Raw genomic sequence first — 27019 nt, 5'->3', positions numbered from 1 at the left:
TACGGTTGAGATGGATTCTTATATATCTAGGGTTCTTATATATCTAGGGGTTCTTATCGGATCCATATATATATATATATATATATATATATATATATATATATATATATATATATATATATATATATATATATATATATATATATATTTGAACAACTTAAGTTTATAGAAATAATGTGATTTATTTATGTTAATGTTAATATATTTTTTAAACAACTTTAATTTAATTAATATTTATTTATTAATGAATTAATTTTATATAAATAAACTTAATTAAATAAATTTATATAAATAAGTTTATATAAATGAAGGTGGGCATAGGCCGTGCCACATGCCGGTTGCTTGGCGGATCGTGCCGCCGGCCCACGGGCTAATGACCGTGCCGCCCTCCGTGTCCGTGCCAAATTTTAATTTTTTTATTCACGGCACTGCCCACGGCCCACAACTGGGTCGTCGTGCCGGGCCTTGCCTGAATCATGCCAGCACGGGCCATGCCCACCTTTAGATATGGTACTTGAATTTGTGAATTTAAAGAGGGACATCCGCGTTCATACAATTCCTTACGGAGTAATCATCACTCGTGTAATTGATGAATTTTAATATATCATCCATGTTATCCACATAATTAATTTCCGAAAAGAAAATCATTCCTTGTATTCTAATCGAATTTATGGGATGAATTTATACATTATTATTGCTAATATTGGAAATTTTTATTGCAGATTACAACCTTGCATCTAGGTTTATTTGTTTGTTGATCCTTTATTGATCCCTCCTCTAGTTTAAATCACTTCAATTTTTAGATGTTTCAAACTAAATGTGACATATGAAACACCTTTATGCACTAATTTTCAATTTAATAGACATAATTTATTTATTGTGTGAGTGCATAGTGCAGTGTAATTTATTTGTATATTGTAACTAAGGGTATGTTCTATTCACCTGATTTTTACTTATCTGAACTTATCAGAACTTAACTGAACTTATCTGAACTTATCAACCCTTATCTGAACTTATTACACCTTATTAACACTTATTTTCACTTATTTGACCTTATTAAACCTTATTAACACTTATAAGACATTATTTAATAACAACACTACTATTTTATAGTTTAGAAATAGTAAAAATTCTCCTTTGGTTTTGTCGTTGATCTGACTTTCATTCTCATTAATTTTCCTTTGTTTTTTTCACAAAAATAATAAACTTGTTGATTTGCTTAACTTTTATATAACCAAAATTTATCTAGTCTTACCATAACTTATGAGTATAATGTTACTTTAATTTTATTTTTTATGCAAATGTTACTTTATTCTTATATGAAATCATGATAATAAAACACACAAAATTTTACCAAAAAAAAAAAAAAAAAGTGAAAAGCAATCTTGATTAGTAATAACACTATAAATATAATAAGTGGAAATAAGGTGAGGAGAACGTTAATTTAGAATTTATTAAACCTAAACTTATCTGAACTTATTAACCCTTATCTGAACTTAACTGAACTTATTAAACCTGAAATAAGTGAAAATAAGGTGAACAGAACATAACCTAAATAAGTTTAATTGTGTTCGTTGGGAAACTTATGTTTATATACCAAATTTGCAAATTTACATAATACGATCCCAACCACTAACAAAACTTACCAAATTATGGTTAATGAAATTTCTATTTCACGTGGGGTGCTTTCATTACAATTCTATAATTAGAGTGCATGCATGCAGTTCATGTGTATTAAAACATCAAATTAACCACCCCACTTTAATTATTGTTAGATTTTAATACTCTAAAAATTAGTTATATTAGGCGTTTATACTAATATTAGTAAAAAGCTTAATTAAAGATAACATCAAATGTGCCTTTAATCCTAGATTTTTGTTGATTATATAGAATAACAACCACCCCATTTAAAACAAAAAATCACCTTTCAAAATAAAACCCATTTTATTTTTAAATTTGGTATAAAAATTCAACCTTTTAAAGGCTTTTGAATAGGTTAAGATTTAATTTTGGTGGTAGAAAAGAAAAGATGGGTATGATACGCATCGCATTGCCGTTGTTGGTTGTAATGTGCTGCGTTTTGCTGCAATCTACTAGCGCATTGATTCATGTTGTTGGAGGAACTGATGGTTGGGAAATACCCCCTAATGTCACCTTCTTCGCGGATTGGGCTAAGCCTAGAACCTTCGGGGTTGGTGACAAATTAGGTGAGTTTTTTAAGTTTCGAATTGTTTGAGTTTGAGTCAGGTCAATATAATGCTGAATTGAAAAATCTTGTCCATAATTAATGAAATAAACAAATTATTTTATCAATAATTATGATAATTTATAATCCTCCTAAATCATGCCTTGATATTGAAATTTCTTGCCATTATATGGTTTTATAAGTCTATCAATCATCCCTTTCATCATAATAAGTGGTACATAATGAAAAATGAATTTGTATGTGTTAAATTTTACAAAAGATGTAAAATTGCGGAAGGAAATTGACCTAAATTTGTTCATTGATATATTGCTTAATTAACACATCGATCTGTTTTATAATATAATGTGCAAGATACTTTTTGGTCTCTATAGGATTTTTATACTTATACTTTTTGGTCTCTATGGGATTTTTATACATAAGAATTGCATATAAACATTTGATACATGCTCTAAAATAATGCCCTGTGCAAGTTTAGAAATTTGTAGCAAAATCACGTATAGATTGGTGTAAATTAATGCTTATTTATTCTCGCTCAATTTTTTATTTCATCTTTTTAGTTATATGCTACCCTAAGGTCTACAGTTATCATTAGCCTAATTAAAATGAAAATTGCAGTGTTTCCATACAGAATGGGAGCACACAACGTGCTACAAGTATCAAAGGCAGACTATGACAATTGTGGGCATGACAATGTAATAAACATGTTTTACAAAGGTCCAACCGTAGTCCAGCTCAACGTCACTGGCGACTACTACTTCTACAGCAGCGTTGGGACTCACTGCGAGCTCGGCCAGAAGCTACACGTTCACGTCGTCCCTGGCAAGGGTTACTCCGGTCGTGGCCGCCACTTCCTCGAAGTTTTTTCCCGTGCTCTTGCTCCCTCTTCTCCTCATGCTACTAATTCTGCCCTTAGCACCACTTATATTTCATTCTTGGGCTTGCTCTCTTCTTTCTTGCTGGTTGTGTTTCTCATATGATCGTTCACAAAATTTATAACACATGAAATACATGGTTTTTTTTAGTTATTAATTTTCTTTTGTAAATTCAGTTACAATTTGTTTATGTTGGTACGTACATGAATGAGTTCAGTTTATGTGTATGTTAGTAGATTAATTTGGTGTAATTTTATTGCAAGTTGTCAGAAAATTGTAATTTTGGTTTTGACACAAATTAATTTTTTGCATTAGATAAGTGGGAAGATGAGTAACATCGATGTTGTATGAGAATTTGTTGGTCTCTTATTATTTGTTACACACAAAATGCTATGGCCCATTAGGTCCAAACAATCAATTTAATTTATTTTGATTTAATTTGCTTGCCAATTAGTTTTTTTTTTTTTTTTTTTTTTTTTTGAAACAAACCAATTAGGGGCCGTTTGGTTGGGGTTAATAATCAAAGGGAAAGGGAATGAACATGTCTCATTCCCTTTGTTGTTGTTTGTTTGTCAATTTTTTCATTCCCATTACCCTTTTTTATTGTTAAGTTTACCCAAAATCAGTCCACATTGATTCCCCACCCCCCCAAGACTTTTCCATTCCCTTTCCTAAGCCACCACTACACCACCGTACATACACCAGCAACTAGTTACCCCCACCACCCAGCCACCTTGCCGGAACTCCCTATCCTTCGCCAGAATTCGCGTGGCTTCCCCACTCTTCGCCGGAATTCGCCACGGCTTCCCAAATCCTCACTGGAATTCGCCGCAGCTACCCCACTCCTCGCCGAGACACGCAGTAGCTCCCCATCCCTTGCCGGAATTCGCCTAGACACCCTGAAATTGAACCTCAAGACACTCGCATCTTTGACTTCGCCGGAATTCGCAGCAACTCCCCTCACCTGAACACACTCGCATCTTCGACTAGACCCATAATCGAACCTCAAGACAAAGCAAGATTGAGTTTTCTCGACACTTGGTGGCTAGGGGAAGGGACGACCGGCGATTTTAGAGGGAGGAGATCGTTTTCTAGGGTTTCGCGTGGGCGGGGGAAAGTTTTGCGTGGCGGCGAGGGGTGGGGGAGGTTCGACGACGAGCGGAAAAGGGTGGGGGAGGATCGACGACGGGCGGCAAGGGGTGGGGGAGGTCGTGGCTGGGCGGTGGAGTGGCTAAAGAAGTAGGAAGATAGGTTGTTGGGTGGTGGTGGTGATTTTTGTAAACCAAACAACATACCATGTGGAAAGGGTTTCATTCCATTCTCCTTCATTCCCTTTGTTCATTCCACTCCGATTACCCCCGTGCGAACCAAACGGCCCCTAATTATTGATTTGTTTATTGGGGACTTGAGATTTTTGTTTTATGTGTAATATTGATTTTTTGCAACAGAGTTATAAATTTATCATTTATATAAGTAGTAATGTATTAGCACGTTTTCAAGGTATAAAACTCGAAAAATGCTTTTGTAGGTTTTTTTTTATTTTTTTTATTTTGTAAATGTTTAATCCATCCATTTGCAATAAAAAATTTGAACTTATGTATTTGTAACACCCTAGAAGTTCCTTTCCTTTAAATATCCATTCTACTCTTTAAAATACAATTTAGGAATATATAAGACATTACCGCCACCGTGAAAATGGCTAAGGCAATTATCAAAGATACACAGCGGAAGACTCAAAATTAAAAACCGTTTAAACAAGTCAACTCAAAAGTCAACCAAACGAAAGTAAAGTTTAAAACCAAACAAACAAAGTCAAATAAAATCAAACTACAACTTGGAACCATTAAATTAAAGGCCCTTATTCCAAACCGTTCCAAAACCAAACCTTTGTGTTAGTCCACATAAAATATGTCATAAATAAATAAAGCATTAAACACATCATAACCTAATGAAAGCTAGTAAGATTCACTCTTCTCTCATGCCCCATTATGATTATGCTTCAATACCTGAAAAGTTTATCTCTACTTGTTTCCACTACTCTCCATTAAAAATGGGTCATCATAGGGTCAAGGTAAAGACATGGCCAAACACACAAACACACACAATCAGCTAAGCTGAGTACATAAGCGTAAATTAAACACACTAACATGCTTTCACTTATCAACACACTTACCTCATTGCACCTGTTTACAAGCACACACATCAATCAACAAAACACAATGACTAGACACTAAATAATTCATTTAGCGTTGATTACGCATCGAACGGGTTTCCTACTAACCTCCCCCAAATAAATTGAGGTTAACTGACACGGGAGCTAACCGTGCCAGCGACAAAACCACTTAAAGGTGGCGGAATTCCTGCGCATAATAATAAATAAAAATGAATGTACAGCGTCCTGTACTCCATTAGAAGTTATGGTTAAATATAAAACCCCATAACTCCCCCCATTGTTCATACTCAAGGTATATACGTTCCAAGAGTTTTGGTGCGTAATCTCTTTCACTTTACGTTCTTTACCTTTTATTGGACTTGGTGATGACTCTCAAAGCATCATAAAACAATCAACAATAATTATTCAATCAACCAAACATACCAAATTAATTCTTGAACAATTAGTGACCACATATTATTTAATGTTGAACCCTTTTTAATTCTACCTCAGTGTCAAAGACACCTTCAACGCATAATGCGCCAAAAATCCTATCACTCGGTGTTAAAAACACCTTAAGTGCACAAAGGCACCAACACACAATTTATTCCTTGTGTACATAGACACTTATATAGCTCCTTCCTCATGCTTAAAGCATCAATAAAAATTATTTGAACCATAATAAAATTCCTTTTCAATATTCCAAACATAATTAAACATGTAGTTTAATTAATCATGCCTTCTAACATGCCATAAATAAAAATGTGGTTCAAACACAACATGCCCAAAATATAATTTTCCAATCCATAACCATCACAAATAATTCATGCTTCACAATTCAATCACAAACACCATAAATTCACAATTTCATACATAAACCTTAGCATGATACTACTTGTAATTGATTGAAATCAAACCTAGCATGATTCTACATCATCAAAATATGCTAAGTACGCGTACGTACCTTGAGTACGGTTTTAAAATTGCCACGACTAGTAGAAATTGCTTACTTCAAAGTCTCATACACATTAAATTCATAATTATAATAGAGTATTAATATGCACTCTAAACAAATATCCAGCAATATATACTATTTTAAAACCCCTCATAATTTAATTAAAGTAAGTTGAAATTATATTTAAAACACCATAATTAAGTCCCAATTAATGGGTAATTAAAATTTCTTCAAGAAACATAATATTAAGTGTTCTACATAAAATTCCAGCACTTTATTATAATTAAAACTTGCTTTAATTAAGCTTTAAAACACTTAATACAAAGGTCTACCCTATTATACATCATAATCCTTCAATAACTCATGAATCAGGAACCAAGGGTTTCAAAAATTGGGGCTTTTTAATTAAAAACCAAATCTGGAAATTAATTAACATAATTACAATAACCAAACATCAAAATTAAATCTCCAAACTCATAATTTACAATTAGATTAAAGCCTAGATTAGATTTGGGTAATAAAGATTTGATTTTTAAAACCCTTTTTTTTTTCGAAATATGCGGCTGCCGACAGCAGGCCGGCACCACTGCCGGTGGTCGCCGCTGCTGCCGGCTGGTGCTGTTGGTCGGCGGCCCACCGGTGGTGGTGGTGCGCAACAAGAAGGGGAAGGGAAGGAGAGAGAAAAAGAAAAAAGAAAAAAAAGAGAAAAGGGAAAGAAGTTTACCTTGGGTTTTCTCCACTCTAGGCAAAGTTGAATTGCCTCCTAGGAAGGATATTTATACCCGTTCTCTTAGTTCTCTATCACCCTTTTTACCCTAAACTTTCCTCCTTTAGTTTTTCCTAATCCCTTCCCTACTAAAACTTGTTAAAAATCATAACTTCTTAAAATAAAACCCCAACTTCTATTAAATAATTAATTAAACAAACTTTCCTTTAGTTAAATATTCCCAACTTACATGGGATAAATAATTAAAAACATCATAATTAAAATGCTAAAATTATTTAAATACCCTTATAAAATATATATTTTAAATAAAATACGTATAAAAATACGGGGTATTACAGTCTACCCCCCTTAAAACAAGTTTCGTCCCGAAACTTGGGAAACGAAATTCAAAACTTTTCCTTTTTATGTATAGTATTGCTGTACTTTTTGTCATTATTTTACTCCTTTGTGTCTCTTTGAGAGCACTAATACTTAAAATACTTAATAGAATTTGTGCAAAAAGCACCAAAAATATGTAAAATATAGGGAAAAAGCGCGAAATTCTATCGCATTCTACCCCCTTAAAGAAAACGAGTTACGCCCCCGTAACTCAACATACCTGAAACAGCTCTGGGTATTTCTTTTTCATTTCATCTTCTGCCTCCCAAGTGGCTTCCTCATATTCTTGGTTAGACCAAAGTACTTTCACAATGTTAACGTTCTTATTGCGTGTACTACGCACTTTACTGTCAAGAATCTTGACAGGTCTCTCTTCATAAGTTAAGCTTTGATCTAACTCAATGGTTTCGGGTTGTAGCACATGGGATTTATCAGGGATGTACCTTCGTAGTTGGGACACATGAAATACATCATGTACTTTACTAAGCTCCATAGGTAAGGCTAACCTATAAGCTACTTTGCCTATTCTTTGTAGTATTTCATATGGACCAATGTATTTTGGACTGAGCTTTCCTTTCTTTCCAAATCTCATCACTCCTTTCATTGGTGACACCTTCAACAACACTTTATCACCAATTTCGAACTCTTCTTCCCTTCGCTTCGAGTCTGCATAGCTCTTTTGGCGATCTTGAGCTGCTTGAATTTTAGCTTTACATTCGTTTTATACTAATAACTAGATTTGTGCCCCGGGCGATGCCCAATTTGTTTATTGACTTTTGACAAACCTTTTGGTTTCAATATTAAATACAGTCATATAATCACTTTTGATAAAGTAGAATATTTTCATACTTAAGTTATTTTTATTAAACTGAAAGTATTTTTACCAATTTCGCACAAAAAAAAGTATTTTTACCAATTAAAACTTATTTTTACTAATTGTATGTTATTTTAAAATATTATAAATGGATATTGTTTTAAAGAACTTTATAAAACGATTTTTTTTTTTGACGGAATTAGAACCGAGTTATTAGATTTTTATTAAAAGCTATGATTAATTTTGTATATATAAAATATTAGTAGTGCATCGATAATAAAACTCTATACAACATTTTTATCTTCAAAAATCTATCCATTATTAAGCATCCTATTCATCGCATATGTGACACGACACTTGGCGAAAAACTAGAATGCCAAGTATCACTGTCTCGTAACCTGACTGCGAGACCGGCTTTTATTCATGAGTGATTAGTGATTGCAACACTTTCTACCCTAATAAGATTTCAATATTACGTATTTTATTACTCTGTATTTCTTTTTCTCACCAACTCCACTTTCATACTCGTATTAATGATCAAAGTCATACATAAACATATGTGCCAAGTTTACTGTGTTAATTATTATACGGAGTAGAACATAGTGAATACTTAACATTATACACTAATTTCAAATACACAAGACGAACCATTATTGTTATTATACACACGATGCACGCAAGACGAGCTGTCATTCACCACGGGTAACACAAAAGCAAGAAGGTGAAATGACCGGTCCATGAGCCTCGAAGAAAGCTTTTTTGCCTTTTCCAATAATAACTAATCGACTAACCATTTGTCATACGCAAAACCCTCGTTTTATACTTTCCTTTGGCAGAAATTTGATCTCAGGTATAACTACGTATTTCCTACGTATTCTTATTTAAATACCCCTTTCACCTTTTCTCACCTTTTTCTCTCTCCTACCCTTTCTTACGCTAACTCTCTTCTGTGTTCGACGAATTTTGGTATCTCTCCAATTCTAGGGTTTTGCGAAGCTCCTAGGATTTTTTCATGGCGTCGAAGCGAATCCTCAAGGAATTGAAGGATCTTCAGAAAGATCCTCCTACTTCCTGCAGTGCTGGTAATCCTTCTATTTCTTCCTCGATTTTTATAATTTTTTTCGGTTTTTTTTAGTTCTCTTAATTTCTCGATTTTGTTATTTTTCTCTTGAATTTGTTGTGAATTAGAAGGGAGATTAGTTGAATTGATGATTTCGTTTATATCGAGTTATGAATTTGAGTTTTGTTGTGGTGATTTCTGTTTTATATGCATTGGAATGGAAACTGTAATTTGTTCACTTTTTTGTTGATTAACTGGATTTTTCATCGAAGTTCGTTGATTATCACCGTGTGATGTGATTTGCATGCAATTGTAGCTTCTATTGGTTGTTTGAATTAGTAATAATCTTGTTTGATTGTGGTTGATTACTTGATTCTGCCTTGTGAAACTCATGAATCGATCGTTTAGGTAATCTAATGTTGTTTTTTTTGGTTGTATAGTTTACGTGATCCAATAAGTGAAATGTTTAGCCTGGTTCTGTGGTTGTCGTCTGTATTCCATGCCGGTAAAGTTCATCTAGTGTTGGTTTTTCGATTGTACAGCGTATGTGATCCAATTATGAAATGTTTAGGCTGGTTTGGGGATAAAATGCCTAAGTACCTATTTTCCGTGATTTCACTTCCATGTGTGGATTTTATACTGCGTTTTATTTTATTTTTGTTATAACCTACACAGGGAAAGCTTATGTGTTTTCCGTACTAAGGTACACTAATAAAATAGGGGGCTTTTATGTTGCCCTCTATCAGTTTCCGTAGTTCCACACGATATGTTTCAATATTACATTGTTAGATATGAAGGATGTGCAGCTGGAACAGCTTTACAGCAGAAGAAGTTTTTATACTTCATTCTTTGCCCTCTGTCAATGCACTTCATACCATTGTCAGCTGGAGGTTATTAAATCAACATCTTTTGGTTGCCAGTGGAGCTATCTGACTTCGATGCTTCTTGCTCGTGTTGTACTCAAGAGTATATTGCTTACTTTAGGTTCATTTGCTAAGTAATCTCTAATCTTTTGTTGCTGTTTGTATGTAGGCCCAGTTGGTGAAGACATGTTCCATTGGCAAGCAACAATTATGGGCCCAGGTGATAGTCCATATGCTGGAGGGGTGTTCCTTGTGAACATTCATTTCCCTCCAGATTATCCATTTAAACCACCAAAGGTTTGATTCTTTCTCTTCCTAGCATAACCTCTGTGTGACTTATGAGGTAACCTGTTAAAAATGTTAATCCTATATGTTTTAAGAAAAAAGCTTTGAGTTGGTAGTTTTGGTCTTGGTACCATATTGTCTTTGTCTGTTTCCCAAGAAAGTTATGATATTGGAAAGCTTAAGTCCAGGATTTTATCTTTGTGGACAATTTGTGTATGGCCTTGGTTTAAGACTTTAGGTGGCATTCAACCTTTTAAGATATGCAGAAATCTGTTTTAACTTACATTCATTGTTTTGCCAACTTTTCTTATAATAGTTCATGCTGTGTGTAAAGTTGCCTATGTATGTATCTCACAGCTAATTTTTTTTTTTAACTACTTTCTCTGGTGACTTGATCTCTCCCTAAAATCTGGATTTTTCATGTTTAATCCACAAAAAGCCTTTTGTAAGATAAGCTTTTATTATATCACAATATGTTTTACGGTCCGTATTAAAGTTGGTCAACTGTCACTTTATACCTATGGTTTACACTTCAAGTCTCTAAGTAAACCCCTAAAAAGTCTTCTGCTTGATCTTTTTTTTTTAGCTCCTTACAAAAGTAATAGTAACCACTCATTAACTTTTTATGTATCTAATTGTAAATGTATATCAAAGATTGTAAAAGGTTGGAAATTTTCATGTTAAGTTTATGCAAAAGGTCAACACTAGTAAAAAATTACATATATGGTGATTAAGAACTCTGCTAATTTGTACATGACTAGATGGCTATGATCTTGTGTATAGTTTGTTTGGGATTGTACATTTGTGCTTCGGAGTGGGTTTTGTCAACTGTTTTGAGGCATACAAATGTTAGTTGTGTTGGGTTTGGAAGGAATTAGGACATATTCTCTTCGGCTTAATTTTAGTTCAGTTCAGTTCCTAATTTCCTTCTTTCATAAATAATTCAGTTTAGCTCACCTCAGTTTAGTAAATTAAATCAGAACAGGCCCTTAGGGGAAGATAATTTTTTCGATAATTAGGGGAAGATACTTCTTTTGATATGTTATGGATACTTGACCATCCATGGGTTTATTAATTGGAGGAAATTGGTTGGGTATTTTGGATTTTGGCTGTCTTATGCCTTGCTCCTACCTGACAATGTTGTATAGAGTTCTTTTGGATTTAAATATGGAAGATTTGAAGTATATCAGTGCCACAGCTTGGGCATTCGCAAACAGTTGAATTTACTCCTACAATATCTGTATCGCTATTCTCACATCATCATGTGAGGCTTCGAGTGAACTTTGAGTCTCTTTATAAGAGTGTTGTTTTATACACATCTTTAAATTATTGAAGTTTTTTTGTGTCTCGTTGATCACTTATGTGAAGTTCAAATTTTATCTTTGGTGATGTCATGGTGTTTGTGGTTTAAGCATTTACTAGCAATGTTTGATGTTATGTGCCATAGAGATCTATATGAATATTTGAAATTGAAGGATAAACAAACCTTTGTTGTTTAAATTGGAGGATTGAATTATTTGAGTGAAGGGCACATCTGGTTGTTTTGTTTAAGAGAAATGAAATTGTTTGGGATACTATAAACAATAAAGTTATTGGGAGGAAAGGAATATTTTTGGATGAACTATAGTGTATAAATGTTGTTCTGAAATTTGACCCACATTTAGTGACTGTGTGAGGAATCAAAGTTGAAAAAAAAAAGTGAAATTAGCAGACTAACTTTTGATGGATTGTAGGGTAGTTTAGAGCAGTGCATATCATATATGCTGGAAGTTAATATAAGAATAGTTGAGTCATTTTTTTTCCAGAGCAGTATATGGTTATTGTGGAGCTTGTTTTTAACAAGGTTTGTTAAAAGAGAATAAGCAATCCTTGAGGGTGATTGAGTTAGAATTTTGGTAGTGTTAGTTGGATTATAAATTTTCTTCTAGATCCTTGTGCCTTAGTGGTTATATGATTTATATGAAGTTTATATTTCAAAGATGTTTGAAGAGTTTGAAGGAGCTTAGTGTGATGAAGAAGAAAAGGATTTGGGGTTTGCCTTTGGTTAAAAAACAAAGTGTCCTGTCATAAGCCAATTTTCTTAAAGTTATAGGAGATTAGGATATGCAAAGTGCTATTGTGGGTGCTATGTATTGACTTTTGTACCCAACTAAATCACAATTTTACTGTTTGATGTTTGATGCTAGGACTGAAGTAAATTTACATGTTTTGTTAGTTGATTATGGCCTTTTGGACAATCTTGTTTTGGATGTAGCTGTTTAAGATGGGTTGAGAAACTTGCTGTGGGTGGTATGTTATTGATTTTTGTACACAGCTAAATCACAATTTTGCTCTATGATGCTAGGACTGAAGTTTCACATGTTATGTCATTTGATTATGGCCTTTTTGACCGTCTTGTTTTGGATGTAGCTGTTGAGTATATAAGGTATTTTAAGATGGGTTGAGGTGTTTGCTTGTTAATGGACATGGTGTAAGCTTGTTAATATAAGGGATTTTGGTGATTGATTATGTTTAACTAGGGTATAATGATTTACATGACTTTTTATTTTACACAATAGTTCATTTTGCAAAAAGTTTCAGTATAATTTTTTTTAAAGAAAAAAACAAATTTTTTTAATCAAAGATGTGAAGTTGAAACTAATGGTGCTGGATGTTTTGAGGGGTTTTCTTTTTGATATGGGGATAGTGGGTGATTGTGGATTTGTGGATGTATTAGTTAACAAGCCTTTATTCATGCAGTAATTCATTGTGCAGAAAGTTTCAAGAGTTCTCGTTGAAATGTTTTTAAATTACTACCTCTATTAATTATTATTTGCAACAAAGGGGTATTATTTGTGAGATATAAAATATTCTTTTGTTGCAAATAATAATAGTATACAAAGTTAAAACTCTGAAGTGACAGGTGTTGTATAAATAGTAGCTTGCCATCTTAAGCTGGTGCAATCAAAAGAAATATGTTAATGTTTAAGTGATACTAGATTAGAAAAGCTGCAGAAGACCCAAGCTAAAGAGATTTGTTGCCGACTTGCTGGCAATATTATATTGAAGTGGAAAGTCTTGTCAAAGTCATGTTTAATAGTGATCTCCTTGTGGCAAACATGTTATCTAATTCTTTGGCAATTTCGTTCTTTCTAAACCTCAAGTTTTGGTATATTGTGCTTTTTCATCAGAATTATGCCTTTGCTATTGAATTTGATGTAAGACCTTTTTTCGTCATTTGGTTTATCTTTAATTGGTGATACCTAAGATCAGTTATGGGGAGTAACTTAGATGATAACTTGTTAATTTACATATTTGGTTCATGTACCATCTCACAGTGAAATCTCCAGGATCCTATATTTTTAAGGAACCTTTCTTTGTATATGAGAAATAATATTTTATACTAGATGTAGGAGTCCTTCAACTTAACTTGCCTATTCAATCATTTACGCTTCCTTATCTTGGTTTTAAAAAGCGCGCCGAGGCCCAGGGGAAATGGGCTTTAGCTAGGCGAGGCTTAGTCACCTACGGAAGGCCCGCGCCTCAAAGCACCTTTGGTAAGGCGCGCCTTTGCGCCTCAAGGAAAATAACTAAGATTTAAGTTATAAATTGAAGAATGATGGACATTTTTTCAAATTCAGACTACCTTAGCTTTACATATTTTATTATGAATCTTTTTAATCGGTATTAAGTACAATCAAAGTCAAAAATAATTTGAAATAAATATCTAAATACATGCGCCTTGCATACAAAAGGCGCGCGCCTTCGCCTTGCGCCTAGGTTGCAAGGACCATTTGCGCCTTGGTGCGCCTTGCGCCTTTTAAAACTAAGTTCCTTATATGATAAGGCAAATGACATCCTCGGGGTTGAAACAAGTCTGGTAGATCTCTTAATGTTAGACAAATTATTTGGTATCACATCCATAAACTCACTCTAAAGCTTGATAAGATTAATATATCTCAAAGGTGGGAAAGTGTGGGGCTATGTTCTTGATTAGACTTGTGTTGATTTTTTGGATTTGTTTAACATGAACAAATTTAACCATCTTTCTTTTATTAGAGATTGTATAAAGATTTAACTTTCCCTCATATTATGGCGTTTATAATGTATAAAAAACCACATAGGAACTTATGACTTATGACCTACATCCATAAGTACGTCACACCTTTTATTTTTGGAGACAATGCTTTAAAGTGAAGAGGAACATGACATCTCTCAGTCTCAGCATAGTCAATTGAGTTTTGTCAATCCAAGTTGGCTTCCTAGAAGGATAAAGCGTGGGATAGAGTTTGAGAACAGATGATTTACATTAATAGGGACTTTAACTATGTCTAAGAAAGATTTTTATTAGAACAATTTACCTTGACCTGATGGCAGCATTCTTCCAAAAATATGGGCCATTAAAAGAACATAAGGTGATCGCATAAGTTTTGGTTTTGTTTCTCTCTGTCTCATCATCTTCACTATGAGTGTGTCACCTTCTACTAGCTCTAGTATCTTATGAATCTGTATTTCTTTTTCCTTGTCTATCTAATCCTACAAAGAGGTCATGGTGAAGGATACAAGAGGCTGGATGATGCTTTTTATCACGAAGTATGATTAGCTTGTGGTGATAGGTCTTAGAGTTCACTAATAAACTATTTGATGAGTATATCATTTTATCTTAAGATAATGGAAATTAAAGAGATTATTCAGTTTTTGGAAGGTGATAGCAATCATAAAATTGATTACCTCTTGGAATTAAATGCGACTGAATCCACAAAGCCAGCTAGAGCAGGTGTTGGAGTTTGGGATCATCCAGTTCTGTTGCATGCCAATGTGTTGGTAGACAAGTAATATATGTGGGTTTTGAAGCAAATTCTGTGCTGTGGGCTGAGTTGTCGGACTGTTGCGATACTAGAAGCTGGTTGTTTCAAATTTAACATATCAGTATGTTTTTCCTGGGGAAGATATCATGCAATTATTAGTTGATTTCAGTTCACTGAAGTAGTGGGTGATTTTTTTTTTGCTTGCTAAATTTCTCTCTAAGCTCCTGGCAATAACTCTTAGCAAAAGGATATTATTTTATCTAAAAAAATGGACTCTTTGACTCGGTACCTGATCAACTGTGTTGCTCAATCAACAAAAGCGAAATGATCATGATTTAAAAAATACTCCCTCCATCCCTTTATTATATGCCTATTTCTAGCATTTATCACTCACATAATAAAGAGAAGTAGGCATCTAAGTAAAGGACGGAGGGAGTAGCAACCTTGGATTTCTTGGTTAAATCTTATATAAGCGAAAATTGCTGTAGTTTTGTGATAATTTGGTGACCTCCCCCCCACCCCCCTATATTTTTTTTATAGAGGTGGCCCACTATACCAAGGGATTTTTTTTCTTCTTCTCATCTTATGCTGGACTCGGAGATTTCTTTGTATCTGGAAGTTGGTATTTTAGCCTCTTAGGGAGCTGCTGGTATGTCTTCCTTGGATTCATCTCTAGGCCAATCAGGTAATAAGTCATTTGATCCACTAGGTTTGCAACTGAATCCATAGGTGGTCCCAGAATACTTCTACCAGTATTAGGAGATGGAGGCTTATCATTAGATCTGGCAATGTTTTGTGGATATTTGGATAAGTGAAATTTTAAATTGCTGTTATATTTCTGCCTGAAATAATTTCTTGTCAAGCAGGAGAATCTACTCTCTCTTTTTTTTTGTAGATTTTATTTTGACTTGGACTTTTACACTATATACACTCTCCTTTGACTATTTTTTGTGATTTAGCAATTAAAAGTATCTTAATTTAGGGGAAAATTTGTTCAAAAGGACCACGTAAGTGGTCTCTTTTGTTTAGAAGGACCTAATAAGAAAAAGGTCCTTTAAAAGGACCACATAAGACGATTTGGGTTGGCAAGTAGGACCAAATCCAATTTTCAGGGAAGTAAATGCCGGAATTCGGTGTTGACTGTCACGTGCTGGGCACGTGACTCATTAAGTTGACCCAAAATATATATATTTTTTTCTCTTTTTTTCCCCTCTTTCCCACGATTTCCCCCAATTTCCCCCTTTCTTCTCCTTTCTCTCTCCTCTAAGCAGACAAGTTGCTTTAATCTATTATTTTCGTACTGCTAAAACACCCAATGTTTTACTTCGTATTATTTTCGTACTGGGCATTGGGCTAAGCTTAAGCTTCATCTTCGTTAACTTTTAAAGCAATCTCTTATTGATAGTATTACTATGGAGCATAGGTTTTCTTTCTCTCTGCTTTCGATTCTCTTCTTGCATTTTGATAGAAAAATGTCTGATTTTTTTTTTTTGAAGAATTGAGATGATTTGAAGTGAGGTGTGTAATGGAGGAATTAAGTCGATAATGGGTGATTGAGTAATACGTTTGATAATGGGCTATTGAGGAATTAGTTTGATAATTGGTAATTTTGGAATTGGTTTGATAATGGGTAATTGAGGAATTAGCTTGATGATGAGTAATTGTGGAGCTAGTTTGATGATGGGTAACTGAGGAACTAATTTGGTAATGGTTAATTATAAATTAATTGTTGTTGTTAGGTTTTTGAATTTATATAATGAGTTATGTAATTAATGAAATTTGATAAGAATGTTAGTGTGTAATGAGTATGTAGTGATAATGGGATAAATTGGGGGTAAATCCCTAAATTTGGGTCAATTTAATGACGGTCAACGCCGGATTCCGGCGTTGACTTCCCTGAAAATTGGATTTGGTCCCTTTAGCCAACTCAAATCGTCTTATATGGTCCTTTTAAACAACCTTTTTCTTATTAGGTCCTTCTAAACAAAAGAGACAACTTAGGTGGTTCTTTTGAACAAAATTTCCTAATTTAGGTTTTATATAGGATAGTTTCAAAATATCATATTATTTTAAAAGATGGAGATTATAGAAATGCGCATGTTAAGGTGGATGTGCGGGAACACTGTAAGAGATAGAAGTATGAGATTATTCGCAAGAAAGTAGGGTGTGGTAGGCAACTAGGCATTGCAGACACACTAAGGGAACTTTCACAACCGTTGGTTTGGGCATGTAAGATGGAGACTCGAGGGTGCAACAGTACGTAGAGTGGGACTGTGGAGGGGTTAAACGAGGGAGAGTGACCGAAAATGACTTTGTTGGAAGGACTTACGAGGATTGGAGGGGTTAAACGAGGGAGAGGGGGACCGACTTAGGAAGGATATAAAGTATATGGATTTGCATGAGGATGATGCATTATCCGTAAGGGATGGAGGGGGAAGATTTTTGTCGATGACTACACGGAATAATCACTTTTGGTTCATGTGGCCGACCGACCCCACTTATGGGAATAAGATTTTGATTGATTGATTGAAAATTGATGCTAATACTGTCCTAAGATGCATGTTGGCAAGTTGTAAATGACAACTGATGCAATTTAAAATAAATGGAGGAAGCATATAGCAAGCCATTATTAATAAAAAGGGCAGTACTAGGACAATTTTATATTAAGAAGAGCTTCATGTACATTTTCTTATCATCTACCTAGTTCACTAAACTGTTTGGCAGGAAACTATATGCTCATGAAATGGGAGCTGCGGCATAGCAATGTGTTTGTATTATTTAGATCTGCTAACATGAGTTAAACCACTTTTGCTACAAAAATCTTACATGCTTGCAGGACTGCACAGCCATTTTGTGGTACATTCCTAAGGTTGTGCAGCCTGCAATCTGGGCCCTTTGCTTCAGCTCAAGCCCTCGAATGCTTGCATCAGCTTTTTGAGTTGTCGCTCTATAAATGAGTGAGTGACAATTTATTCAATTGCACCATTTAAGCTAAAAAATGTCTAATGTAAGTTGTGTGTACTTTTTCATTAATCAAAAGTGTTGCGTGAAAGTTATAAGACCTTCACAATTTATGACTGCTTCCCAATTGTTAAAAATGACAAGTTGGCATACTTTTGCGATCTCTTCTAGGTTGGCGTCATATGGCTAATGGCGGTCTTATAAGCTGTGTTGCTTTATACCTTGCTTTGTGACCCTTTCTGCTTGAATCTCCATTTATCTATCTTTTATTTTATGCCAAAGGTCTTTGGTTGAAACTTGGAAAACTTTTGATGTTTGTTTAGTATAGTAATATATAATATGTATATACAGTTAAAAATAAATAAATTATGGTGGCATATTTGTCGATCTGCTTGAAGCTGGTTGATCTATTGAAGTCAAGGTTTGGCTTTTTCCTCCGTTCACACAGTTTTCTTGCTCTAAAATTCTTGTTCATACTATTTTGAACAGGTAGCATTCAAAACTAAAGTGTTTCATCCTAATATCAACAGCAACGGCAGTATTTGTCTTGATATCTTGAAGGAGCAATGGAGCCCTGCTCTAACCATTTCCAAGGTGCTTATTTGCGACACTATTTTATTTAAATATAGTCTGGTTTCCAGAGCATTATGTTTTTATAAAGGTCTCGACAATGATTTTGTTAGTTAGCATTATCTTAATCAAGCCATGTAATAATCTGGATTTCGAAGGTTAAATTAAATAGAGATGTGATCCTTGACCTTTAGCTATAGGATTCTAGACTGATAATTGTCTACCAAGTTGAGTGGTCCAGTGTTCACTGAAACATGTTTAAAGTTTGCCAGCTGGGGACTGTTTATTGTTGAAATGCTGAGAACTACCTTGACTTTATAGGTCAATGTTTTTGTCCTTGATCCTTAATAATGTCCGTAGATTCCAGCTTATTATATGTTTATAATCTGTGTATTGGACAAAAAGAGAATTATTTAACCTATTTATTGTAGAAATTACTTGAATTTGTCTAATGTGAGTCCAGAGATGTAGCTGATGTGTGCAGTTCAACATGGATGCTGGATGCATAGTTTTAGTGACATTAACCACATTAGAAAGCACCAGAAGAAACTTTGTTTAACAAGATCATATCAATTATTACTGTAAGATATCTAAAAAATAATAAAATGGAACAAATGATCTCCACCTTAAGAACTGGCATTCTGAATAGTTGCGACTTGTGAGCTTGTCATGGGCAGAAATTGTAACTTGGACAATTTCTAGCCAGTAAATGTTTACTGTAAGGCCACTCCAACTAATAGTAAGAGTTACTACCTGTATTTATTTTCATTGGAAACTGTCTAGCAAGTAAGGTTTACTCTAAAGGCAGTTTACTCCAACTAATAGCTGCTTAAAAAGAAGTTTGAAAGTGGTTTATTGTAGAATTTGAAATGGCTGCAATCTGCTAATATGTTAAATTATACTTCGTATAAAAAAAAAAAAAGATAGTGCATTAAGATTTAAGAATTGCAAATATGACTTATCAAGCTGAGCAACAGAGATTTTTGTATGGTATCTTAGTGCTGTATCTTGCTTTGCTTGAGTTATCATTGTCCTATTGAGTGGATTTTCAGGTGCATCTCATTGCATCATGGAGGTACTTAATTGTACCCCAAATAAAGCTAATATCTTTTATTGGCCTTTGGAAATTTTAAAATAGGTGTACAATGTTTTAGCACAATAATTCTAGGCATTTGGCTCTAATCTTTTGATAAACAATTGGCTAACAATTAATGAGGTGTATGTTTGTAGGTGTTGCTTTCGATTTGCTCTCTGTTGACCGACCCAAATCCTGATGATCCTTTAGTCCCCGAGATTGCTCATATGTACAAGACAGACAAGGTCAAGTATGAGACTACTGCCAGGAGCTGGACACAGAAGTACGCTATGGGTTAGCATTAGATAAGTGTGATGATGTGAAACTTTTAATCTGTGTGTCCTTTATTAAGAAAGAATGAAACTCAGCACTATGTGCTTGTTGGAACCTCTGCAGCCGCTTTTGGTTTTATGCACAATCTATCCGTTATCAGTATTAAATGTTTATGCATGATTTGGTATTCAGTGCCACTGAATAAATCATTCTTACCTCCCACCTTTGGATGGTTTGGTCCAATACGGCACAATGCATTTCTTAATAATCATGTGCAAGAAATTCTATTTCTGCAGGGCTCGTGCGAAGTGGTGCCTTTATACAACAAGGTAAAGAGCATCTGTCTCTTATGCTACATTCCTACAGTATTAATATATGCCCATGAGACTAGCAGTTGAGTTGGATGATATTTATCATTATACATCAAGTGGCAAGTTAAATTGCCATTTTTCTTCTCTAGGCGTTTACTTGCGTGCGTAAACTGAGTTTCCTCCGCACCTCTGAAGATGCTGTACTAGTGGGAGGCATACGACGTGCGCCCCATGGTGATATTCCATTGCTCCATATCTCTCTTTGTTTTACTTAAACTCAGAAGTAAACACTTTGATAGAGACTATATTAAATTTAGATACTATATGTTGGTGATCATTTAAGGTTTGCTCCACCCAACATATTAATAAAACATTATTATAACTGCAACTTAATAACTATAGTCAACTGTGTCTATGGCTTCCACGACCAAGGCAGTTTCTCCTGGTACATGTGACACTGACACGTTGCTGAAGCTGTCAGTCACTGGCTTGTTGCTGCTTGGAAAGTTGGCCTAATTCTTGGGACTAAGGAGAGCCTGAGGATTTAATTCTCATTAAAATATAAATTAAATCAGGAGGTTTTTTTTTTTTTTTTTTTTTTTTTTTTTTTTTTTTTTTTTTTTTTGTTTTGTTTTTGCGTTCTTTTAGAATTGAGGCATGGCAAATAGTTATGGGCTACAAGAAGGGCAAATCGTCAAATGAAATGAAACTGTTTGTAGATCTGAAACATGATCAACATTCTGGAGTTTCTACTGTCAGTCTTAAGATATGTAATGCCTCTTAGTTCCAACTATACCGAGAATTTAGTCAGCCTGAAATTACTTGTTTAGAATGAAAAACATTCCATCTTTGTTTTTTTAGGATGGTAAATTGGTAATGAAACGGACTTGGGCTAGATAAGTTTCCACTGTAGTAAATTCCGCGGGCCATTTGGCATTATAGTTGTATTTAGGTTTAGAGGGACCTTTATGCCCTTAAGAGTAAGATTTAAACGGAGTTTTGATCTCATGAGCTGAATACTATCCCAAAACTTTAGCTACTCCGTAGTTGGTATTCACATGGCAAATGTTATGAGCTGATTTTTGACATAAGTCTGATTCTGTAACGTTTACATCACAAGTATTTAAATTACTCTTACCGCTTTGACTTCAGGAATCGACCAAACTTGTACATCAAATATTATTAATTTCATAATTTACACATGAAAAGTTATTAACACACGCTTTTTTTTTATTGAATAACTGTGTGCTCGAAGACAGACTTATTAACTAGGGTGCTTTATATTAAAGCATTGCATGTTTAGGTCGCTTTATTATACTGTTTAATTTTTCTATTGTATGTTTAATGGGATTAAAAAGAGAAGAAAGACCTAAAGATCTAGCTAAATCAAAAAGTGCTTTTAGAAACATCTGAAAAAGCACTTTAAATATTGACTCTTTTTTCCTCATGAATTAATTCAATAAATGTTAAAGTTGAACAAATTGAATCAAACCCAATGTGATAAACCACTAGAACAACTTTAAACAGGAATAGAAATACAATAATTATGATGTAGGTCAATGGAATTTTTACATTGTCTTCACTTTGGGCTTTGGAGTAACTTTACTTCCTTAATTAGTGCCTTTCTAATTTAGAACTTTTTTAACGGGTAATAATAATATTAACACTAATGTTCTTTCCATAATGATGTAATTATTAGGTTTTCTTTCATACATTCTTAAATAGGAAACATACTATGTTTATGGATCTTCTTTAGTTACTCGGGTACTTAATAGCTAATATGTACAACATATAGGTTTAACCTTGTCTAAAAGATTACTTCGCTTTAAATTTTACCTAATTCAATTAAAGAAAGTTATAATTCGTGTAACACTAACTCACAATCACAAAGGTCCTAAAAGGTTAGTTTTGGAATGTACTTCAAATCCAAATACCGATAATGATTAAACAGCCAACTAAAAGTGAAAAATCATAAAATTTCACTGAAAACTGAAACAAGATAGATTACAAATTTGATGAGAGCTGATACACATACAACTATTGTATATTTGTATGTTTTCCCTACATACAACACTATTAGAAATTTGACACATCATAAAAAAGGAGAGAAAATTAAGAGTAAAATATAAATTGAATTATAATGGAACATGGGCCTTTTATAATAGCCAATAAAAACATGACAAAGTAAGGTTGTATGTAGGACCACATACAACAATTGTATGTGTAGCCTTTATGAAATTTGATGACATGAATTAGATCTAAAGATATTTTTCACAAACCAGTGCAAAAATTTGTAAAGGTAAAATCTATATTTTATGTTATTTATCTAGGTGTCTATGAATGTCTCTATTTCATACGAATCATACACTTTTCAGTTTGCAGAAGAGATCATAAAAGAAACCATGCATTGAATTCCATGATGAATTTAGAATATTAAAAATGCTTTGATTCTCGCAAATTTGGCACCGATTAATCATCTCTTACACCCAAAATCAACCTACTACAATATAATTACAGATATTGAAAATAAAATGACAAATCATGTTGAAGAATTAGTAAAAGAATTCCCGTCAAAAAGAATTAGTAAAAGAAATTAAAGAATTAAGTAGAGAATGTAGAGTGAAGTGTGGAGACTTATTATATGTGGCGTCATTTTTAGTTATCTTATCACCTTCTAACAAACTACAAAGTGTTAATTATAGAAAGTGCTAAAGTTGTGGAAATACTATTTTAGTACCAATTTTTAAAATATACTTGTATTAGTATCAAGGAATCAATTACAGGTGGGGTGCTTTGTGTTTGTGTTTGGACCGTAAAAGTCGCCCAAAAAAAAAAAACAAAAAAAAAAAACACAATCTAATCTTTTGGTGAAGTTTATTTGCTTTACTAAATTTGGGTTTTATTTTAGATGCTCTGTTTCACTGTAACATGTCTATCCTAGTATCCTAGAGAGGTGACTTGAGTTGTGTAGGATAGTTATATTTTTTATTACCTATAGAGATTTGGAGAATCTCTCTTGGAGGGTTTAATGTAATCTATGGAGTATTATAGGGTATGGAATGTACTTGTACAAATACGTACTCCGTATTTGTTTAAGGGTTATGGATTATTCTACAATTCTTTATGGTATGTATTTGATTAGGGTGTGTTTGACAATAACTTTTGGTAATCAAATAATTGTGTTTGACATATTGTAGCGATTAGAGTTAAATCTTGCAAATGTTGCCTGAAAACAACTATTTGTGTCAAACGCATACATTAGTAGAACTAATTTGAGAGTTTACTTAACTATCCTAATGACTGAAGTTCGGCATATAATGGGGTGGCCCGGCTCCTGCCTACTCTAAGCTCGAGATGAGTATTGTCTGAAACAAGTGTGAAATTGACACAATACATCAACACTCGTAGTAGGAGCGACACATTGATTGATGAGATTTTAGAGTATATTAAGTTGAATACATACATGAAAAGGCTTTCTTAGGTCTACACAATGTGTCATTGGTTATGCCCTAATATAATTCAATGTCGATTTTGTATGTAACAAGTAACCCTAGTAACTAGTATGATAACTAATGTCAATTGTGACCACTACACTCAAAAACACAGCTAAACATAACTCTATATTATACGATACCTACAATTAGAGGTGGATTTTCGCTATGACTAACAAGGGGCGGCCAAGCCCCCCAACAGCCAAAATTATAATTGTTGTTCTTAATTTGGACCCTTTTTATTTGAGACAAATATAATTAATAACCCGTCACTCTTAATTTGATCCCAAGGAAAATTTATTCAAGATCTGCCACTGTCTACAATAAAAACAATACATACTACACTTATGGACATAACTCCACCAATCTAGGCTAATCTATATCTATATCTATATCTATACTTAGTATTTAAAAACACAAACCATAATTTTTCATATGACACATGTCATCATAAGTCACTCACAACCACATATGACACATGTCACCCCTTTTGATCTTATTGTTTAAGTCTTTATACATTCTATAACTTGCAAATTCAATTAAGAAAATGAAGTGTTTCATTTCCATCATAATAAAATAAAGTTGAACCAATTAATATACATAAAAAAAACATATGAATTTAATTATTTAAAAATTGTCTTTTCAACTAATAAACTTAAAATATAACTTAAACCAATATGTCATTTCATATCCTACAATCTTCATGTATATATACGTATCTAAATTCCTTTATCTTTTTCTACAGTTCCACCCTCATTCTTTTTTTCCTTTTAGGTTTTAGCAATGAAACAATTACTTTGTATTTCATATCAAAAGTTTCAACTATTGAAAAATATACCTACATATGAAATAACCTAGATAAGAACCCGTGCATCGAATGGGCCAAAAGGCTAGTTAACCTAAAAATCAAAAGCCAAAAGAGAAAAGGGGAGAAATATAAAGGGGACACAATAGCAAGGCATTTAACTAAACATCCATTAATGATATAATACATTTTGTAATCAGTCTTATAAGCTCTTCCAATGTTGAAGCGGCGAACCTCAACAGCTAAATTAAATAGTGATAACACCTGGAGAGTACTACTAGTCATGGGTTTAAATTATACAAGTATTAACTATTCCTAAATTAAGGGGAAAATAATTTAATATGCTTACAAAACCTAATTTGATCAGAACTTAATGCAATCAAGTTTAATCATCAGCCTAATTTACAGTGTTATTTCCAGTATCTTCAAATATCAAATTAGCTGCTTGATAAGTGATTAGCTCAGAGTGGCCTGAAAGTGCTCAACTTGTGCATGGCACGTTCAACATTCCAGTATAGACATTTATTATTATTGAAGACCATCATTCATTCGTCAATTACTCTTAAAGATGTTATATTTATGGGATTATGACTTATACCTATATTCTCTCTAGGCATTTTTCTCTTCCATTTAATATTGTCGAAGTTAACTTATTTTTGCTAAACTTATTATAAAGTATATTATTGCTAATTAAAACTTAGTTAAGAACATATAGATTAAATGTTTTTTTGATAATTTTTTCTAACTATCTCTCACATGATCATTGTTTTGGTTGCCTATTGAAACAACTACGAAGTACAAAGTATAACAAGCACAAGTCATGGGGATGACAATTTTGTCCCCAGAACTTGGGGTCTTGAACAACAGCACAAACCATTAATGATGGTGAAAAGACGATAAAGGTGGTAGTCAATCAACAAAGGGATTTAGTGTCCGTGAATGGTATCAACTATTGTATTAATTTGAAATGGAATTATGTTTACATCATTACTCTCTATGCCGCTATAAGGCCCTATTAAACTTATTTCCACTTATTTCAGAGTTAATAAGTTCAGATAAGGAAAAATAAGTTCTAATAAGTTGTGATAAGCGTTAATCAAGGCTACCCAAGTTTAATTTATAACTAATATAAGTTCTAATAATGGCTAATAAGTTTAGATAAGATCAGATAATAAATTCAGATAAGTAAAAATCAGGTGAATAGAACGCACCCTAAACACCATTAAAATGATCGGTATATTCTTATCTAACACAAGTATTATAGAGAAGTTTGAAAACATTCAAAACAACCTTAAAATTGGAGTGTTTTTGTAACTTAAAAATTATCAATAATTAATTTAAATCCAAACAATACATGTACTCACTAAAATAAATCCACCACTAATAGACAATAAAGAGATATATTAAGGACATGTTTACATTTACTAAAATAAGCTGAATTGAAATTAACTAAAATTAAGCTGAAGTGATTAGACCCTTACTCCATTGTGTTGAGTTGGATTTCACTATCACCGACTTTTATCGGAGATACATAGTAGATAATTTACCCAATGCATATATCAAGGAGTAAATTTCTCGTCGTAGTGGTCATATGTTCTCTTCTTGTAATTTGTGGCTCAAAGAGAGGAGGAGACCTAGGAGTTGATGCTTCATTGACTTAGTCATGAATCATTTAAGCGAAGCCACTACTGTTAATTGATTTACTACAATCATGGTACAAGTACTAGCAAAGCTAGCAAGTGGGTAGAAATTTCGTGATTTGGAAAGTCATTAATAAATTCTCGTACCCCTAGTTTGTACGTTGATTAATAATCAGTTCAAGTTCCCGTCAAATTTTAAGTAATTAATTAATTCAAATTAATCCTGTTTATTAAAACCAAAAAATATAATGTTATCAAGTTTTGTGTAGATTATAATGAATTAATGATACTACTTTCTTGGCTGTTCCGTTATTAATGTTTCTATGCAATGTATTGTTAGCTTGGGACAGAGTCCAAGTAATCAGCCACTAAATTTTTTACTTTGTCCCTGCTAATCCATATGTTCTAAAGCATTATTGGTTATTGGACTACTTACTGTAGCAAAATATCAACTACTTTTATAAACCTAATCACACTTAGTACTTAAAGTTCTTGTTACTTGTCTCTCGAAGATCACCATTTTCCTCTCTGATTTGGAGATTGTGTCTTAGCCCTCTTAGGTGATACAACTGATACTTGTATGAGAGAGAGCAATTATGTAGTCTATCATCGTATTAAGCTAGTTCCTTTTGGTGTTGAGCGTGTATGGCAAAACCATGCTCTTACTAGAGGTTTTCCCGTCACGTAATCTCGTATGTAATTATGGACATTTTGTTGATGTATTAATAAACTAGCTCTTGTTTTATTTATAATAATAATAATTATAACTTGTTTTGCTTCAATCCTAGAATAGA

The 27019-nt window shown here is 33.5% G+C and overlaps 1 protein-coding gene across 1 annotated transcript; it reads left to right on the top strand.

Annotated features, from left to right (window-relative positions):
* The first annotated feature begins 9010 nt into the window (after window positions 1-9010).
* Window positions 9011-20169, top strand: LOC145592259 (ubiquitin-conjugating enzyme E2-17 kDa-like). Its single transcript, XM_081648709.1, has 4 exons — window positions 9011-9186; window positions 10197-10324; window positions 18550-18654; window positions 19861-20169. Exons 1-4 carry the CDS (start codon window positions 9117-9119, stop codon window positions 20002-20004), a joined length of 447 nt encoding a protein of 148 aa, XP_081504835.1. The 5' UTR covers window positions 9011-9116; the 3' UTR covers window positions 20005-20169.
* Window positions 20170-27019: the final 6850 nt, after the last annotated feature.

The sequence above is a fragment of the Chenopodium album genome, chromosome 2 (assembly GCF_948465745.1).
Source record: "Chenopodium album chromosome 2, dcCheAlbu1.1, whole genome shotgun sequence".
NCBI classification, from domain to species: domain Eukaryota; kingdom Viridiplantae; phylum Streptophyta; class Magnoliopsida; order Caryophyllales; family Amaranthaceae; genus Chenopodium; species Chenopodium album.
Note: the sequence above shows the minus strand (reverse complement) of the source record. Positions and strands in the feature narration are given on the sequence as shown.

Bases quoted from the DNA above. Each gene is read 5' to 3' on its own strand.
- LOC145592259 (XM_081648709.1), top strand. From the start codon at position 9,117: ATGGCGTCGAAGCGAATCCTCAAGGAATTGAAGGATCTTCAGAAAGAT. The intron at 9,187-10,196 runs GTAATCCTTCTA...GTTTGTATGTAG, and splicing joins TCCTACTTCCTGCAGTGCTG to GCCCAGTTGGTGAAGACATG. The intron at 18,655-19,860 runs GTGCTTATTTGC...GTATGTTTGTAG, and splicing joins CTGCTCTAACCATTTCCAAG to GTGTTGCTTTCGATTTGCTC.